Source organism: Pituophis catenifer, unplaced genomic scaffold (assembly GCF_029215685.1).
Source record: "Pituophis catenifer annectens isolate HBS135680 unplaced genomic scaffold, rPitCat1.0.hap2 SCAF_3, whole genome shotgun sequence".
NCBI classification, from domain to species: Eukaryota; Metazoa; Chordata; class Lepidosauria; order Squamata; family Colubridae; genus Pituophis; species Pituophis catenifer.
Window position 1 is genome coordinate 112,277,845 of NW_027256883.1, and position 20,928 is coordinate 112,298,772.

Sequence of the window (20,928 nt, forward strand, 5' to 3'; positions counted from 1 at the left end):
CATACCAGGATTACAAATTTGCAGTGGATAGAGTGGATAGATATTGCGACACCCAGAAAAATACGGCATCCTTCATTTAATCCTCCAGGGAAAGATTGAAGGCAAACAAGGTCCAGGCAGAAGAACATCATGGCTTCAAAACCTAAGGGACTGGATTCGACAAAACTCAGCAGCACTTTTTCATGCAGTTGTTGACAAAAATAGGATTGCCAACATGATCACCAACATCCGATGACGGATATGTCACAAGAAGAAGAAGTGGATAGAGGGAAGCTTGCTGTTACGTTTGCTATTGCTGCAAGAACAGACCACAGCATCACTTTAAAGATACCCGGGCCCTCTAGAAGTGACCTAGCAGCTTAGTTACAACTTGGCTGAATCTAATTAATACTTGAGAGATGAGGTTTGTTTTTCATTTGGGAAAACCGTGTTGTAATGAACACTACCCCTGCTGTGTTTTTGCATTTAAACAGCTTTAATTGTGCTAGGCAGTAGTCCAAACCTTGAGCATACAAGCTGTGGCAGGAAAATTAGTTTTTACTATGATTGGGTTAGCCATTTCCTTTATTTTTTTGCTTTTCTGGAATTGTCCTCAAAATTTCCGTTATTTTTAATTTCTTGTTACCTGTGATCCTAGAATTCTTCTTGTAGTTAATAGTGCACTTAATTTTATGTTAGCATAATTTGAGACTGTATTTTTACAGCCTTGTGTGTTGCTGATGTTTGGTATACTATTAAGTCGGGTGTCAAACTTGTGGGCCGTGGGCCAGATGTGTCATGCGCTAGCCATGCCCACACCCAATTTAGCAAATGGGAAAAAAGTTGTGATACATCACGTGACAATGCCGTGACAACACGAGTTTGACACCCCTGCTATAAGTCAAGAATGTTTCATTGGCTGTTCACTTTAATAACTACCGTATTTTCCGGCGTATAAGACGACTGGGCGTATAAGACGACCCCCGACTTTTCCTGTTAAAATATAGGGTTTGGGCTATACTCGCCGTATAAGACTGCCCCTCTTCCAACGCACACCAAATAAAAATTAAAAAACATCAACTGGCTCACCCACAATGTAAAAACAGCTGTGCTAGACCCAAAATGGCCCCTGCAACAAGCAGGAACCTCACACAGCCACAAAAAGCCCCCCAAAAAACTACTTTCACACTTTACACACACACAACACAACACAACTGGCTCACCCACAATGTAAAAGTAGCTGTGCTAGACCCAAAATGGCCCCTGCAACAAGCAGGAACCTCACACAGCCACAAAAAGCCCAAAAAACCAACTTTCACACTTTACACACACAAAATTCCACATACAGCTTTGTGAGATTTTGTGTGTTTGTGTAGTTAGAGTGAAACACTACAGAAACACACTAAATCTCAGAAAGCTGCACAAATATTACTTTATTTTATTTTTATTTTTATATGAAAGCTAAATTTAAAACTTCCTAAACTTTAAATGGCTAGGTCTAAAAAAGAAGAACTAAAAAAAACCCAATTGACTATTTTTTTTAAAGCTCCCAAAGGGGAAAAAAACTTACCCAATAGAACAGGGATCTCCAACCTTGGCAACTTTAAGACTTGTAGACTTCAACTCCCAGAATTCCTCAGCCAGCTTTGTTTTGCTGGCTGAGGAATTCTGGGAGTTGAAGTCCACAACTCCTGCCTGCATGATTGCAGGCAGGGAGTTGCTTGCTGATGGAATGGATTCAGGCAAGCGAAGCAAAGCAAGCATTGCGATTAGCAGCTAAGGTAAGCAAGCTGGAGGGGGAAAACTTTTCCTTTTACAGGGCTCTGGGCTCTGGCGATCCCAGCTGAGTTGCCTGATTAGCAGGCAAAGCTGGGATCGTCAGAGCTTCGATCGCCAGAGCCATTTAAGGCTCGTCAGAGTCTTTTGGTTACAGGAGCCTGGTTACAGGAGAACGACACCCGGCGTATAAGACGACCCCCGACTTTTGAGAAGATTTTCATGTGTTAAAAAGTCGTCTTATACGCCGGAAAATACGGTACTGAAAAATTCTCTATATCAATGTAATACAAACATTTAAGCTCTTCCTTCAGATATCATTTTCCCCACCCAAAGGGAAAAGACTGGAAATGAAAATAGGTTTTTTGGTAGCTGCATTTTAAATTATTCTTCAGTGGTTTATTGTTCAATATTATACCTGTGGCCAAGTAAAGTCAGAAGGCTCAATTTCTTATACTAAGAAAAAGCCAGAAATTTCATGCCATGCATGAATGGGTATTGTTGTGTATTCTCTGCACCTGAACATTTTATCATTTGCTGCCTGATAAAAGATGCTTACCATTTGGAAAGTGAACTTGCCCTGAGATATGTGTGGCTCCCAACCTGTTGGCATTCTGTAAAATCTTGAAAAAGTGATTGTTCTCCTAGGCCTTGGCTTGAGATAGGTATAGCCCCTTGTTGGATGTACTTATTATTTTTGTTGATATTTAAAGTGATGAGATCCCATCTTGTTTTGGTTTATATTGAATTTTTATGTTAATATATTGTGATCCTCCCAAAATCAGCTGGAGTTTCAGCAGCATCTAAATTTACATAAATAAATAAAACTCATTAAAATCGTTCCCAGCATAGATCTGAGTTTTCAATTGAATGTGTACTTTTTTGTATCTAAACATTAGGTACCTGTCAAATCTGAAATAACTGTTAGTTTCTAAAAGGCAAATTAGTAGACAGCTTTTTTTTCCACATTATATTCTGTTTGGTGTTTTTTGTATATTCTCATAGCCCTCAATATATACACTTGTCCTTTTTTGTAAATGAATTCATAATTCTTGTCTTAATACTCTCACAATAATTAATTATTGCAAATAATTTAGCAAAATATCTTCTTCTTAGTAGAAGAATTGTCTTTATCAATTATTATGTATCAACATTTGCAGACATCACAAATGATGTGATGCCATCTTTCGATGATCCAGGCAACAGGATGTGACAAATTGTCTTATTTATTTTATATGCATCCTTTGCTTTTAGTATCAAAATTACATGCAGATTCAAGATTTCCCATTCTCTGTAAAACAGAAGAAACGGCTTTGGAACTTTTTGCTTCTATTATTGACTGACTGCTGCTTGTTGTAATTTCTGAATATGGGTAGTCCTCAACTTGCTTGTCTTTGCAACTAGTTGCAGCATCCTGTGGATACATGACTGTAAATTGCAATTTTTTTGCTGCTTTTTGGTGGTTTTTGTCAGAAAGATGTTTCAGTTAACAACCACGCCATTTGTTTAATGACTGCGAAAAATGTTTTTTAAAAAAGGTGCCGTTATGTAGGTGCCTACATAATGCCTCGACTTATGAGTGCAACAACTTACAACAAGATTTCTGACTGCAATTGTAAGGATTATCTTTAGTGGTAAATTGTTAACAATGGCCTGTTAAAACAGTCAGTTCAGTATTTGTGATGCTGCCTTGTTTTAATAGTTTAAAGGTGAAAATTAGAGCAGTTCAGTTCCACACACACACACACACACACACACACACACACACACCCCACCTCCAAGCCTTCCTCCTCCATTCTCATCTTTATTTCTAGAAAAACAAACCCCTACACACACACATGAAAAATATGCTCTACTGGGTTGCAAAATTGCAAGCTGAGTGCTGAGAGTTTGCACACAGCCTGAAACTAGTCTTCTGTAGTAATTTTCTTGACTGCAGTGGATACCTTCCAGTTTAAACTAAGATGAAATTGTAAGGTCTTTGGACACTTCTAGATTTGACTAACTGCTGCTCAGTATTAGCTCTAAATCAAATTGTAGTTAGTTCTCACTATAAATCAATCCCAACCCTGTAAAATAATAAGTTGCAGTATTCATAGCATCATCTTAAACTTCTTTCTGCTGTAAATTTTATATAGTGTTATATAATGGCTCATTCTTTAACAAAAAATAATGATCTTATGATTTCTGAAGATAATTTCTGTGGAATAAATGGGCAACTAACTACATTACAAATTCCTTGAGGTTTCTTCCTGGCAGGGTTTGTAAACCACAAGACAAGCATTGTTGTATTAGCATTATCCGTTTTGGAAATTTCATTGCAACTTTTAAGTGAAACAGAAATAGCTACCTTGACATTCAAGATCTTAAATGTAGAATGGGGGTGCTTGATTTGCAGAATGAATGGTGTACACAATTTGGAAAATGAGGTCTCGTGAAGCATTGCGAGAATGGGGCACTTTGATTTTATAAACTATTATTATTTGTCTTTTTCTAAAGTAAAAAACTCAGCCACTGAGATCTTTCCTTGCAGCAAAACTGCTCCAGTTCTCTGATCATTTTGATTGGTCTTTTCTATGAGTTGCTCTTAGAAAGATGACCTTTTAATTTCTTTTGGAGCCTATTTTAAAGAACTTGGCTCTGTTACTGGAACAAACCCAGTTCAAGCTCCTGATTTCAAGCTTCATTTTACAAAGACTTTCTTGTTTATTCATTTTTTCTTGGATTCGTTTTTAAAAAATCTAAATTTAGCAATGTTTATTTCTATAGTGTAGTTTTTAATTTGTTACTGTGGGATATTGGATGAGTGTACTATAGAATAGTGAAAACCTGACTTGGGATTCTTTACATTTTCAAGTTCTATTTATCTAAAGTATTTATTTACCAAAAATATGTAGCTTTTCTAGGAGTTTAAGGTGACACATTTGAAATAAGGTGGATTGAACTAAAGATATATTTCAGAGAGGCAAGCAAGTATCTTTTAGATCTCCCTGATATATGGTCAGTGATCAGAAAGAGATATTAAGAGGTCTACCACAGACCTAATCCATCAATTTGTTCTCATTCTGACTAATCATTCAAAAGGAGAACTTGAACACAGGATTATGCTATGCATGATTCCAGGGAGCTGATATAATGTTTGTGTTTATGAAGTATAATTGTTTATTTAGTGTCTGATCTTCAGGCATCTCTTTCAATCTAGGCTTATTGATGTTTACAGCGAAACTGCAGTATACTAAGATCATTATGGGGACATTATGATCAGACCTGTTCACCTTGCTCTTTCTTTTGTATAATAGAGAATGCAGTTTATAATGATATACAATAACATAAGAGACTCCAGAATAAAATTCAAATCTCAGAACTGAGTGCACAGTCTAGACTCACCTCTGAACATACAGGAACTCAGCAATAAATAATTGGTTTCATATATTTTTAGTCTGATTTGCTGATGGGATCAGAGACTTGCTTGGATAGATTAGAATCTTCATTGAAGACAAGAATGAAATCTTGCATGCAGGTATTATTTTCTAGTGCATTGCAAGGATGTCAGGGACTTCTGTATTTTCTCAGGGGTTTAAACTTGATACTTCTTTTGTCCCCTCATGCATATTAAAGAAAGCAGCTCCTTTTCTGTGTGAATATAAGCTCTAAACTAACTTCCTAAAGATCTGGTGGCTAGTTCAACTGAGGCATTAATTGCCACCTGGAATGGGCAGGTGGCTGCTACCTTGGACTAGGTTATTTGTATGTGACCGTCCCTTATTCATAGATCCCAATGAATTTTTTGGTTTTCTAAGGAGTCTCAGGAATGGAGTGACAGAAGAGATGCCTAGAACACTATTGGAAAAAATAGAGCCTTTAAAAAGAGTCTTGGTGGCGCAGCAGACTAAAGTGCTGTTAAATAGCACCAGCTGCCTGCAATTACTGCAAGTTCAAATCTCGCCAGGCTCAAGGTTGACTCAGCCTTCCATCTTTTCAAGGTAGATAAAATGAGGACCCGGTTTGTGGGGGCAATAAACTGACTTTGTATAAAAAAGAACACCACTTAGGGGCCCCCCCGAAAGCCCTTCTAAGCAGGTATATACAAAAGTATGAAGGCTATTGCTTAACGCATTGTAAGCCGCCCTGAGTCTCCAGAGAAGAGCGGCATATAAATTGAACCAATAAATAAACAATAAACAATAGAGTGAATCTGACTGAATATCTGTAAGAGCCCATATCAGATATTATATTGTGTTGATAAGAATTTTCTTCACTCTTATTGCATCCATAGATAGCTGTCTTAACAACCCTATTCAAAGTTTTGAACTCTCTGCTGGGTCCACATGAAGTACAGGAACATCTGCAGTGTCATTATGGGGTCTGTTTTTAAGTATCTAGTACAAAAAATTGATCAGATTTGTCTAAAACTGCACTCCTATTGGGCAAGATCATATAAATTAAATTGAGACTTTGTCTGGTTATTTGGGAAGTGTTTGAGAAAGTGAATAGGATCCTGAGTTCTACTGACCTAAAGTCAATGCTTGATCCACAGCCTCCTTGATTGATTAAAATTTCCAAGGAGATAGCATGTGATGGCTACATGTGATGGTTAATGCTTCTTTGTGTGAGAAAGTGAGTGCCATCTGCTCCAAAAGAGATGAATGTACATTCCCTACTTTGCTGGACCCAACAATTGTTATTAGATGACTTTTGTCTAGGCTCCAACTTTCCCTTTCTTAGCAAGGTTATTGAGAAGATAAGCAGGTTGTAGTTTCAAAGAGCTTTGGGTGAAGCAAATAATCTGCATTCTCTCCAGTCAGTTCTGTGTCAGTAGAAGTCTGCTTGCTTAATGTTGGATTTCATTTGAACTCTGTAGCTAAACTGACAAGAAATCAGATATTCTTACCTCTACTTTACTGGTTGCTATAACTTTCACTCATACCTAGACTTAATGTTTTAAAGGTGGGATTAAAAACAATTTTAGTAAATTGCAAAGTAGAATAACACCTGGGGAAATAATTACTTCTATTTTTCCACTAGGGTGTGCTACAGATCTTAAACGATGCACAGAATGTCAACTTATAGAAGCCTTCGTAAACGCGCACAATATATATAGTACTTTGAGTAATTAGAAATTTCAATTTTGTTGAAATTAGAAAAGGAGAGAAATTAGCATGGTACAAATCATAGTACTAGCCTTCAGTATTATGTTAATTTTGAGAATCATTCTAGGCTTTATAGGATTCCAAAAGGAATTCTTAGAAAAAATGTTGGTCAGGTGAAAATATTTGAAAAATTGTCCATTGTTCATTTGGCAAAATAAGCAAGTTAAGGTGAAAAGTGACATTTGAGAAGATTGGAGTAGAAGTGATAGGTAGCATTCTGATCAATTTATTATCTGGTAAATGATTATTTTGTGCTTTGTCATAACTACAGAATGACTTCAGTGTGTTTTCAGAAATTCAGATATTCTTGTTGGTAGGAGGTACGAGACCCCTGCCAATCACTGCATTTTAGTACCTGTGGTACTTTCTTTCTTTTTATCCTGGTATAAAACTATATCAGAGCTACTGTAACAACACAATTTTACGTTAAGCAAAACAATTTTCTATTAAAATTAGTAACTGTACCAGTTGGCCACATACTGTCTGTCTTAGTTGGAGAGGGGTGGGGGGTGGATTCACTATTTCCTTAGCTTGTTTTTATCAATTAGCTACCTTGTCTGGTGTGCTTCCTCTGTTTGTGGGGAACTTCCCAGAGTTGCAAGATTCTTAGATCCAGGCTATAGCTGTACCTCCAGCCTGCCAAATTGGAAACTGTAAGTAATTGGGAGTTCTTTCGCTCCCTCCTATCCAAATCTTTGATCTTGCCTGTTTATATGCTTTTGAGGCAGGAAAAAAACAAATTAATTGTCCAATATGTCACTGCAGAAGTATTTTTTTTATTTTGTGCCACAAAGTCAATGATAACTCTTAGCAACCATACTATAGATTTTCTCCAGGAAGATCCCTCATACAACAGGGCATCCATCACTGCTATAATTAGGTTTATGCAGCTTGCTGTTGGTCATCATCTTCTTTCCTGGCATTATAGAATCATAGGTCTGGAAGGGAACTGAGAGATCTTAAATCTCTCCAGAGAGCTTCATATAATGTGTCTGAAGTATGATCCATTAACCCAAATCACCTGTGCTTCAAGTGAGAACTCTAGTTTGACTTGTACTAAAAGTCATAGATTTGTTTTCTTGGCTATCCATTGTATTCTTAGGAATCCTCAACACCGATACTCTTTTGTCTAGCTTTGTCAAAGTCTAGCTTTTACTTCCATGTAGTGTCAACAGGAAAAACAATTGCCTGCACAGTTCTGATATTTTTAGGCATAAACACAAAACCATGACATATGAACACCTTTGTCATTGTTATTCTAACAAGTGCTAGTCTGCAACACATTTCTTGACTGTTAACCTCCTTTAACATTGACAGTTGATCCTAAAATGTAGAAATTATCCACCAGTATCTCTTCACTGTCAGTTGTAAGCCTAGTTGCTCTTTGTTATGAGTTTGGTCATCTTAATATATAATATTAGTCCCATTTTCTTTAATGAGCTCCTTGATCTTTATTACTAGAACTTGCAGACTATTTGCTTCTTAGCTATCAGCACAACAAAGTCTATTGATGTTTCTTTTTGCAATTTTAAAATCATACTCATTTTCTTCAATCCAGTTTTCTCAGTATGTATTTTGCATATATAGATAGAATAAGTAAGGGGATGTAAACAACCTTGTCTCCTTTATTAATCTGAAGCCAGTCAGTTTCACCATGATCCATTCAGATCATGTTTTCTGTCTTGTATATAGGCTTCTCCTGAAGACAATGTGATATACGGGTATTCTCTTTTTGCTAAGGACATTCCATAGATTGGCCTAGTCAACACAACCAAAGCCTCTCTATAATCAATTACAGACGTACTGATTTATTTATTTTTTATTTTTTGGCTTTCTCATGTTCTTCATGTTCCTCCAGTTCCTCATGTTCCTATTCAAATGCCAGTTCCAATATCTGGCATTTCCCTTTCCATATAGGACTGTGTTGGATTCCAACTTGTTCAGTGTTTTGGCCTGCAGAAGTACCGCGGGCCACTCATTTGATATTTCCAAGCTAGCCCCGCGAGCCAGATTTAAGCACCCGATGGGCCAGATCCAGGCCGCGGGCCTTGAGTTTGACACCCTTGCTATAGATATTCTATTAATTATTGTAGCCTTCCTACTTGGTAGTGACCAGTATGCTGGTCTAACTTTATCTTTTAGTACTAGAGGCTACTACCAAATTTCTCCTTCCTTTTTTCTGTGATCTTCTTTGAATTAGTTATTTTTGGTCCATTGATGTCCTCTAGTATAGCAATTTGAGGTTGCAACCTGCATCTGAATTCAGAGATTTTTGGAAGACTTTTGATTTTCCTTGGATAGGAAAGCTTTCCTTGGATTTTCCTGGTCTGTTTTATTCTTTAATGTTTTTCAGATATTGCTGTAATATTGTTTCTTGTCTAATACTTTAGACAAGATACCTTACCTTGCCTGAAATACTTGCTTGAAATACTTTAACTTCTGTGCTGAGATCTTTGCATTGGATTCTCATTGCCTTTGAGATGAAATATGAAATACGCTTTAGCTGTTAAAATGACCTTGTACCTCAAGTATCTTCATATTTTGCTGCTGCCAAATACAGTCTTTATATATTTATTTCCTGTCTTTATTATTTTTACAAATAACTCATGGCCCGGACATATCCAACATATCTTCCTCCTCCTATTTTCCCCAGAGCAATTACCCTGTGAGGTGAGTTGGGCTGAAAGAGGGTGACTGACTCAACTATAGGTGGCTGTTTGTTTAGCTGGGCAGTTGGGATGATCTTCAGGTCTTGGATGATTCTAGTAGGATTATTTATATTCTTCCCAGCATTCTTTACTTATCCCACCAATGCATTGAGGAAGCACAGCTAGACTTGGAGGATGTGCAAAAGTATAGTAAATTTTAAAATTTGCAAAATATTGCTAATTATTTTATGTTTTTCTTGTGTTATCACAATTATTTGTAGGATTCTAGGTTATATTTCTAGTCATTCCAGGGTAAGAAAAAATAGTAGGATTTACATTGGTACATACAACTTTGAGTAAAGATATGGGCTGTAGTATTTGTGTCCTATTAGAATCATAACTAGTATGCTGCATACTGTGTTGTCAAAGGTTGCTTTCACAAAGATTTTATGTTTCTGAGAAGCCATCAGCAATATGATATAATTGATTTCTTCAGAGGTGGGGGTATATAACAACTAAATTAGCAGAGACTTTGCTCTATATTAATATTGGTTTTCCCTGTGGTTTTCTTTTTGGTATTCTTCTTGGTGTGTATAGACAACTGAATGTTAAGACTGGTAAATTGCAAAGACAGGTGTGGTAGAGACAAATGTTACTGGGGCCTCTCAAGACAAACAGCTGATACTGGGCTGATAAGTGTTTTATGGCATTCCACTTACACCAAAGGATGGTGTGATGTAATAGCAGTCAAGTTAGCTTTCATTTTGTGTGGGAGGAAGGTTCTTAAAATAATGATCAATGAAATATGTCCTGAATTGGGATGAATGTGGATGTTTTCTTTGATTTACAGAGGATAGAAAGCATAATGTTTTAACTTGCTATGTTGTAAGCTGCTGAACATGTTTGTGCCCTTTGTCCTGAGGTAAAGCCAGGTATGGAATATTTAATAGATATTGGAAATGAGGGTGAATTAATGGTAAATCCAGGCCATTTTAAGTCTCAGTTTACATTTTGCAACTTATATGGTTCCTGAACAGTCATGTATGTTAATGGTTTATTATGAAAATTAAACTCTTAATATACTAGAATCAAATAGGTCTTTGTACAGTCTAACAATGTATTGACACACATAATTCATATGTCTTTTTCTACTGGTTAATTATAATGGCTTGGAAATACAGATGTTTGTGCACACACTAGAATATTAGTAGGTTTTATATTTTATATAAATTTGTATTTAAGGCTGCATTGAAACAAGTATTAGTGAAATGTGTATGGCCACCCAAAACAATATCAGATGCTATATATTGCAAAAACAGGTAAAAACATCAAATATCAAAAGATAAGCAACACAAAAGATTTAGCATAGGATAAAAGATCCCTTAGGACAAGAATATTCTCGAGGATCCCATGGTTGGTTAATCTAAGACCTTTCATCGGCATTTTTACAAGTTAGGGTGGAACTCGTAAACTCTCAGGGGGAATACTGTTCCAGAGGGCAGGAACAGACAAAGAAGGCATATTTCCTGAGTCAAATGACATTGTTTTATTTAATGTACTTGGAGCATACCAGTGATCAGATCAAAACAGGATGGGCAGACCCTAAGGAACATAGACAGACTCTGAGATAGTTAGGCCCTATGTCAGGAAACCTTTAATTGTATCTAGACAACCTGTGACCAAGTGGGTCATCATTTCAGGGATTTTTTTTACAAGATTCCTCAATGCCTTCAACAATGAATGTACTGCAACTTCTAATGTACTGCCTTCACTGGAAAAGTACATTTAGAGATGTAGCTGTTTTGAAAATAACAGTACAGATAATCCTCAATTTACAACAGTTCATTTAATGACTGTTGAAAGTTACAATGGCACTGAAAAAAGTAACATTACCAGATACCATGGTCAGTGGTATTGGAAGCCACTGAGAAATTCAGGAGGTCCAGGATGGTTGCCCATCTTGTGCCCACCAGAGGTCATCTGCTCCTGTGACCAATGCCATCTCAGTACTGTACCTTGGCTTGATCCTAGACTCAAAAGAGTTAGTCTGCTTCATCCAGGGCTGTCTGTAGCTAAATGCCAAGCACCCTCCCAACAATCTCCCCTAAAAATATAGACACTGAAAATATAGAAACTGATAGTGCAGTTACAGGTAGTGCTCAACTTACAACTGGTTGTTTAGTGACCATTTGAAATTATGACAGACTTCCCCAAATGATACTTCTGACCCAGATTTGAAGTTCTGGCATCCTCCCTCTAAGATCATGGAATTGCGTTTTGTGTGCTTGGCAATTATATCTCATTTACAGCCATTTGCCGTGTCCTGCGGTCATGTGACCATGATTTATTATGGGTTTTTTTCCAGAAACCAGTGTTTACTTCTGGTTTCTGGCTAAAAAATGCCATTGTAAACAATGGGTTCACATAATGCCTGTGGCATTTGTTTAATGACCAGGCTATTCACTTTATGTCCGCTATGTTTGTTTAACCGCTGCAAAAAAAAAGTCATACAATCAGATTGGGCACATGATGATCCTCTTAATTGGCATGACTTGTGGCTGTAATTCTAGGCACTATTATGGTCATAAATGGAAATTACCTGCACTGAATATTCATGATGTACAGAATAAAATAATGGGTAAAAACTACAGTTCTGCCATTTGTAGTGTGAGTTGTCCAGATGCATTTGTGTCTAGCCATAAGCCAGGCTTGCTGTGTTGTCCGAATGCAATCTTGTATCAAGTTGAAAGCCAAGCAAATTTGACAGCTGGTGTTGGACATTTGTCCTTTCCTAAAGGTATAAATTAGTAGCTCATGAAGAGTTCGCACCAAAATCATGATTTAATTTTATACACACTGAAAAATATTGCTTGTCAATATATGTTAAATGTCAACTAGGGGAGGGGGGGAATCTTTTCTATTCAGCAATCTTAATTCTAAACTGTGAATTAATTTCACTGTTATATCCTATCAGTTTCAGAAATGCTTGAACGTATAATTTGTTCTTTGATTCCTAGCAGTTGGAAAAGTTCCATGTCTCCTGTTTCCAGTTGCTAAAAAGAATGCTTTGCTCACTGCTTCCCCTCCCACACCAACTGTCTTGCCTTTCCTGTTGGCTTCTGTTCTTCTCAGTAGTGTGCATAGCATGCTGTGTTGCAGGAGGACTTTTGGATTTGGGAGAGTGGTTGGATTGGCTTTCTGTAAGAAGCAGCATGATTGTGGAGATAGTGCTTCAGTCAAGTAGTTTTGACAGAGAGTGTGATGAGCAACTTTGCTCCTTTTCTGAGGAGGCGTCTACTTCCAATTTTCTTGATCTGAAAGGTATGCTTGAGAAACAATATTTTTCATGGCTCTTATTCTACCACTATGTAAAAATGTGGTTCTTGAAAGGATTAAAAGTGTATTAAAGTTTGATTTACAGGGATTTTACTGGTTCAGAACGGAGGATGGGCAGTTTGCCATCTTTTTATTAGTAATTGGTGAGCATTGTTAAAAGTAATATATTAGAAGAAACATTTGTTTCAATTGTAATTATTAAGACCTTTTAACATTCTTTTTTCCATTATATTTGTAAGAGATTTGTAAGAGAGTTTCTTAAAGAGATTAAAGAAAGAAATTAATCATTGAGATGTTTGAGATTATTGTAATCTTTTGGCTTCTTACTATAGACAATTTCTGTAATGTAATTTTTGATTGGAGGTTAAACTAAAACTATATTGGTCAGTCTGTGGTAAATCTTGGATGAGAGAATACAATCATTCTGATTCTGCTTGCTGTCTCAGTTACATTCTGGATCATCTCCAAGAATTCAGAATTTTTTACATTTGATTTCAGTTGGTAGACCTCAGCCCTCCATTAAGCAGCTATCTGATCTCCCCATAAAGCCACTAGAAGAGGTCATCCACTGGCATGTGATAAGATATAATCAGTACAGGTAGTCCTCGACTTAACAACCATTCAAAGTTATGACACACTTGTAAAATAGGATTTATGACCCAGATTTGAAGTTCCAACAGTTGGGGGCCCTCCACAATTACATGACCAAATTTCAGGTGCTCGGCAACATGACTTCATTTACAACTGTTTGCAGCATACCACAGGTCATATGACCATGTTTTTTGATAGTTTTGCTGAAAACCAGCACTTCCGATTTATGGCAAAACTGTGCCCATACAAGTCTCCTGTGTGAGCAGGAGGCTGGATTGGATAACCTCTAAGGTACCTTCCAACTCTGTTACTGTTAATGTCAGTTGGAAAAAAGGTCATAAAATCAGGTTGTAATGTGACCATTTTACAACTATCACAACATATGAAGTTATGAACATAATGGGCTAACTCCATTACAGACTGAATGAGGCAATTAGTAAGCATACTATTTGTTAAATAGTATATTGATTCTTGATCTAGTATAAATATCTCTGTACTCTGTGTATGTCTCTTAAGAGTGCACAGATACATAATTTAAAGTGGATTGTGATCAGATGTTAATGACATTTTCTCAGTCATTCAGTTTGCTCTTAATGTTTGTTTCATTAATAGTTGATGGAGCTTCACTAGCTTGGCAAGCAAGTGGATGCTAGATGCTGCTGATTATGTGCAGATCAGGAGAATAACTCCACAATCTTTTTTTCCATTCCATTGTTCCATGTGCTTAATAATATTCCTGTTGACTAATCACTGCATGTATGAGATTAAAAGTTCTAATTCTTTTAAGCAGAAGACTTTAAATTTTATATGATATTATTTCTGCTAGTCTTTTGATTATGAAATTGTATCTAAACTTGATTTTTATGTGCCATTCAGGACTACATTCACTATATTATCATATTTCAAAGAAAATAAAATAATCCTTTTTTCTCTTCTCTTCTCTTCTCTTCTCTTCTCTTCTCTTCTCTTCTCTTCTCTTCTCTTCTCTTCTCAGAGGCTCTCCACCGCCCTTTTGGTTGTGACACTGAACCACAGGCACTGAATGAAGCCATCAGGTGGAGTTCCAAGGAGAATCTTCTAGGAGCCACTGAGAGTGACCCCAATCTTTTTGTTGCACTTTATGATTTTGTAGCAAGTGGTGACAACACGCTCAGCATCACCAAAGGTAAAACATAATTGCCTCCTGTTTATGCCTATGAGTGTATGTATGAATGTAATAAGAAACAGATCTAACTTAATAGTAAGGTCTGTTTAATAGTAACAGTAGTAATAAAATGTACTTATTGAAAATGCCACAGCAGTAATTATTACAGGAAAAGATGAAGGGCACAGAAATTTTAGGATTATAAAATGTGGGAAAATCATTGAGCATACAATGAACTAAATATATCTTACAACTTTCAATCAAGAAGGGAGAGGATTGCACTTTCTTAAATTCTTTAAATGTAGGAAAATATATTCTTTTATATTTTTATCTTTTTCTTGGCAAATGAAATCAGCCCAAAATTTATTTACATTTGATTTAAAAATTAAAATTTTAAAGCTCAATATTTTATTTCATTAAACTGTGAAAATATTTTTTTATCTAAAATAGTATTTTATAATGTGATTTGTCAAAAATAGGCAACTATTATTAGAATGTCAAAATGACTAATCATATGTAAAACCTTGAATTTGATTGTCCTGGTCAAAAAAGAATTATGTGCCAGGGTTCTAGAACACTTTGAATTTCAAAGTGGACTCCCTGAATTTGAGGTATGTATGTGATAGAGTAGTCCTGTTTGCCTTCGGTTGACTTCAGATTCATTGCATAGCCAATAAACATGGCTTATACTTTATTAATTTTTTGTTCAAATCCACAAGACACTTACAGAAATAACATTAGATACACTTATTGTTCCATATTTGCATTGTCAGTGCATCTACCAGTTGGTAAATATATGTTATTAGAAATTGAATTATTTTCTCTGTGACAGTGTACTATTTAATTTGGTACTAGAACACACTGTAGATTTTTCTGTAGTAACTTTTGATTCAAGAAATGAGGCATAACAGCAGTTCTCCATCTAAACTGCATTGGATAACAGACCTGCTATGATTTTGTGGTATCTCTTGCCCATTCTGTCCAGGTAAATATTCTTAGCCTTGATGCCCTTTTCACTATAATCAATCACAGTTACCTTGCTTACCTGCTCCTTAAAAAAAAATTTTTTTTTTACTTTGCAGAATGGTTATCTAGTCTCTAACTCCTGATATGTAAACACTATATCAAGATAGTATTTAAGCCCCAGGTTATCTTTACATACTTCTCGGACGAAGATTTTTAAAAAAATGTTGGAGCTTTTTCCTAAAATCTTTGATGCTGTAAAATTATTAAATATTGGAATACCAACTGGGTGACATAAGAGATGGGTATTTCAAGATGATCATACTCATTGTCTGGTGATAATTTTGGGATTAGGCAAGTCTCCTTTGACAACCATTTTGTAAATGGACATATTATCTTATTTCTCTTGTATCTAAAGATCTGCAAGCATTCACTTTGGTATCCTGCATTGTCGATACCTTGGCACCCAACAATCTGTCTTCATTTCATTCAGTTAATTTTCTATAACCTTGGGTTTTTACTTGGTTTGGTCTGATCATAATAATTCAAACTAGTATCTGTCTCAGTCCTAATAAATTTGAGATCCTCAATATTTCTGGTGTGTACTGGAACTGAAAAATTCTTCTGATTTACAGAATTCAGTCTCCTTTGATCATTCAAGCATATGATTTTCATATTCCCAAGTCTGCTATTCTGCTGTCCAATTTCTACTGCTCGTAATTATGATACTTTTTCATTCCTATACTTTTTAAATGTTTCACACTTTTATAAGCCTAATATCAGATGTACATAATGGTGTAGTTCACACATGTTAACGCAAGAATATTTTAATCTGTGTTTTGATGAACAACTCACTGTGGCCTGGTTCATGCAGTACTAAGTCATTATAAGCAGGTTCGTATATTGTGCTAAATTAAACACATTGGAAATAGTATTACTAGTGTACCAGGTCAATGTTTATTGTATAAGATTATCCATGATGAATATTAAGGAAACTTGTTGTGCAATATGGTGATGTGTCATGGTAAAAATTATAGAGCAGAAAAACTATAAAGCTATCATTTATGGAGTAATACAAATAAATTGCCTGTTCTATCTGTTTTGTGAGAGACATCTCAGGATGTTGACATGGGACACAAAGATATACTCTCTGTGTTTAATTTCTAGGTGTTATTACTTCATGATGTTCTTGTTTGTGTGAACAAGACTATGTCCTATGATTAGGACAAGGTTCAACTTTAAAATAAATCCCATTTTATCTATTTGGAGTCTTCTCTTTGCCTTAGGTGAGAAGCTACGTGTATTGGGTTACAATCAGAATGGTGAATGGAGTGAAGTACGCTCCAAGAATGGACAAGGATGGGTGCCAAGTAACTACATCACTCCAGTAAACAGCCTGGAGAAGCATTCCTGGTATCATGGACCAGTATCACGCAGTGCAGCTGAATATCTGTTGAGCAGCCTCATTAATGGCAGCTTCCTTGTTCGAGAAAGTGAGAGCAGTCCAGGACAGCTGTCAATCTCGCTCAGGTACGAGGGACGTGTTTACCACTACAGGATCAATACCACCACAGATGGCAAGGTAAATCTGTTCTGAGAGACTTTTTTTGTATAAGTACAATATATATGTATATAACGTTTGGGCCAAATAAATCTTAAATATACAAGTTCTTAAGCAAATGCTTCCTATTCTGTAATTCCATCTATCTTTGTAAGAATAAGTGCCTTCCTAGCAAGGGATGTTCTTCTGATTTTGTGTTGCATGAGCAAGTTGATTAGCCACTGATCAAACATCAAGAAAGCACTGAAATAATAGGTTCTGTTTTCTATTCTCTTCATTAGCAGCATCATTCCCCTCTGCATTATTTTGCAGAAATTGAAAAAACTCATCTTGGGAGACAAACTATTAAGTTAAATCTATATAACTAATGAGTTGAGATATATTCAGATACTGAGCTATGAGAAAATTACTCTTATAGTAATTCAGTTAACTTTGATGTGACAGGTTTACAGCAGTGTAAATTGGTTCTATTAATCTTTTTCCTGAATCACTGCTCCGACAATCCACTCATGGGTATTTCACTTTGCTTGTTGGAGACTGAGTGCAAAAGATTTTTCTTCCATTGCCTTGACCACGTCCCCTGGCTGAAATATTGTTTGAAAAGTTATGTATACTCCGATCATTCTGGGTGAACAATAGAAAGCATAGAAATTCTTATTTATAGTGGGTTCATTTCTTGAAAAATAAAAATTGTTAGTCCTAATTCTTTAGATAAATCCCTTGGAGATAGTAGGCAGGGTCAGTTGCTAGGCATATTGTGAAGAGGGACTAATATTGCTCTAATAATCAAGTTGAAAATAACCAAAGGAAGCAAGATCAAGTAGTCACATGTTATTCCAGAAAATAATAATGATCTCCCAGTTGCTTTCTGGACAAACTACTTGATCATTGGGAGGCCGAAGTACCTGGAGCAAACATCAGAAGCAGAAAATACAGAAGAAGCAAAGTCTAAGATGACAGTACAGGTAGTTCTCAATTTACAACCATTCATTCAAGCGGTCCAAAGTTACAGTAGTACTGGAAAAATATGGACTTATGACTTGCAGCCATTATAGCACCTCCATGGTCACCTGATCAAAATTTGGATGTTGGCCACCTGACTTTCACTGTCTTCTTCCTGGATCCAGGCTGTGGGAAAATGTACAGCCCTGGGAGGCAAGTGGTGAGTGCAGTAGGGTAGCAGAGCTTCATCTGTCAAAGGAAGCTAACCAGGCCTGGCCAAAGAGGAAGTAGCAGGACAGTGTGGTATGATGCTTTATGTCACCAGGAAAGCAGGCATCAGTTTCCTGCGCAACAGTGGAGACTGTGAGGGAGGGGCTGTTTGTGATGGCAGTACAACTGGAGGAATCAGGGATGTAAAACTTCCAGAGGCACAGCATACACTCTGCAACTTGTGTTGAAAGTGCTTCTGGAAAACTAGTCTGCAGACTTCAGCGAGGGATGGAGGCAAGCCCAACTCACAAATCCTTTTCTTGGTCTCAGCCCAGCCTTCCTCCTGCAAATCTCATGAATGGCCAGCAACGTGAGCTGCAGGGTGTGTACCAAAAGCACTCCTTGAGAACTGGCCTGCTGGTTTCAGCATATTGGAAGCTACTGGCCCTTTGCGAGGCTTTGCTTGAGGAAGGCTGGGCCAGGAGTGAATAGAGAGCTTGCAGGTAGGCTTTGCCCATGCAGGGCTTTTCTCTATCCTTCTCTGAAGCCTGCAGGCTAGTTTTCCCAGAAGATCTTCCAGCACAAGCTGCAGAGTGTATACTGCATCTGCAGGAAGCTTACATCCCACTATTTCCTCCACCTCTGCTACTACCCTAATCAACATCTCCCACACGGCCTCTACCTTCACTGGAAAGGTGGCACCAGCTTCCTTCCTTGTCAGGAGATAGCATCATGTCTTGCTGGCCAAGTGCCTCTTCTCTAGCAGGGCCTGGCAAGCCCCCTTCAGCATACAAGTCTTCACCACTCTGCCATATTTATCATGCATATCCCAGGGCTGCACACTCTCCCAGCACCTGGACCTTGGAATAATAATAATAATAATAATAATAATAATAATAATAATAATAATAATAATAATAATAATAATAATAATAATAATAATAATAATTTTATTTCTATACCGCCCTTCTCCCGAAGGACTCAGGGCGGTGTACAGCCTATTAAAACACAAAAATATACAGACATCAATTAAAAAATAATTAAAATTATTAAATAATTTCGGCCCAAATTAAAACCCAAAAATTTAAAACATCCAATTTAAAATCATTTACATCAATTGATGTATACAGACATCAATTAAAAAATAATTAAAATTATTAAATAATTTCGGCCCAAATTTAAACCCAAAAATTTAAAACACCGAATTTAAAATCATTTACACTGATAGCCCGGCCTGGCGGAACAGTAGGGTCTTGAGGGCACAGCGAAATACACGGAGGTCGGAGATCATGCGCAATTCCGGGGGCAGTTCATTCCACAGGGCAGGAGCTCCCACAGAGAAGGCCCTCCCCCTGGGTGTCGCCAACATACCTTGGCCGATGGTACCCTGAGGAGCCCCTCTCTGTGGGAGCGGACTGGCCGGTGGGAGGCTACTGGTGGCAGAAGTCGGTCTTGAAGGTACCCGGGTCCTAAGCCATGGAGCGCTTTAAAGGTGGTGACCAACACCTTGAATCGCACCCGGAAGACCACTGGGAGCCAGTGCAGCTCACGCAGGAGAGGTGTCACATGAGCACAATGAGTCGTGCCCATAACCACCCGCGTGGTCACATTCTGGATCAGTTGGAGCCTCCGAGTGCTCTTCAAGGGGAGCCCCATGTAGAGAGCATTACAGTAGTCCAGCCAGGAGGTGACCAGGGCGTGAGTGACCGTGCGCAAGGTGTCCCGGTCCAGAAAGAGCCGCAACTGGCAAATCAGGCGAACCTGATAAAAAGCCCCCCTGGCCACGGCCATCATATGCTCTTCTAAAGACAGCCATGCGTCCAGGAGGACACCCAGATTACGACCCCTCTCTCTGGGGGGCAAAGATTCACCCCCAATAGTCAGCGATGGCACCAGCTGACTATATTGGGACGCCAGGAGCCACAGCCACTCGGTCTTGGCAGGGTTGAGTCTGAGCCTATTTCTCCCCATCCAGACCCGCACGGTCTCCAGGCAGCGAGACATCACATCAAGGGCATCATTGGGGTGGTCTGGGGTGGAGATGTACCAGGAGGAAGAAGATGGCAAATGTCAGCTGCCAGTTGGCAAAGGTCAGAGGCCAGCAGGATCAGGTAACAGAGTTCAGGGCAGTCAAAAGGGCAGAGATGGGAGAGATAGATGCAGGGGAGGTGGTTGAAACACAGGATAGCAGAAGTGTGAGGCACTTATTTAACAATGGGCTGTCCTAGCCTAACAACCTCAACTTGGAGTACTAGAATTGCTGTCACTAAGTAATGCAGTCACATGTTTCTTCTAACAATCACATTGTTTATAAGCAGAAAGTCCAATCCCAATTGTAGATAGGAGTCAAAAACTATCTGAATTGCGATTGAAATGCTATATGTCAGAAATATTCCATGGACTGGATTGGGAAACTTGAATTAAGCCAAATGGTTGGAAGCTTTCCACTCAAGAATTAGATTGTAACATTGAAGTATTAAGGTATACATGCATTCCCAAAAAGAGAAAAAAGAGAGATTTTAAGAGAGAAATACTTATTTCTATTTTTTTGTAATAATTTTATTAAGTTTTAGATGCAATAAAAAATAATCTATATATATAAAAGCAAAAAATACTCACGCCGTAATC

At 37.6% G+C, this 20,928-nt stretch overlaps 1 protein-coding gene across 3 annotated transcripts in view; it reads left to right on the forward strand.

The window, feature by feature from the left end:
• ABL2 (ABL proto-oncogene 2, non-receptor tyrosine kinase) overlaps positions 1-20,928 on the forward strand; it is a 54,093-nt gene that overhangs the window by 11,735 nt on the left and 21,430 nt on the right. For all 3 annotated transcript variants that reach the window (XM_070939247.1, XM_070939249.1, XM_070939250.1), the window contains 2 exons: positions 14,475-14,645; positions 16,874-17,169. In XM_070939247.1, the coding sequence (XP_070795348.1) occupies positions 14,475-14,645; positions 16,874-17,169 (467 nt within the window). The remainder of the gene's footprint in view (positions 1-14,474; positions 14,646-16,873; positions 17,170-20,928) is intronic.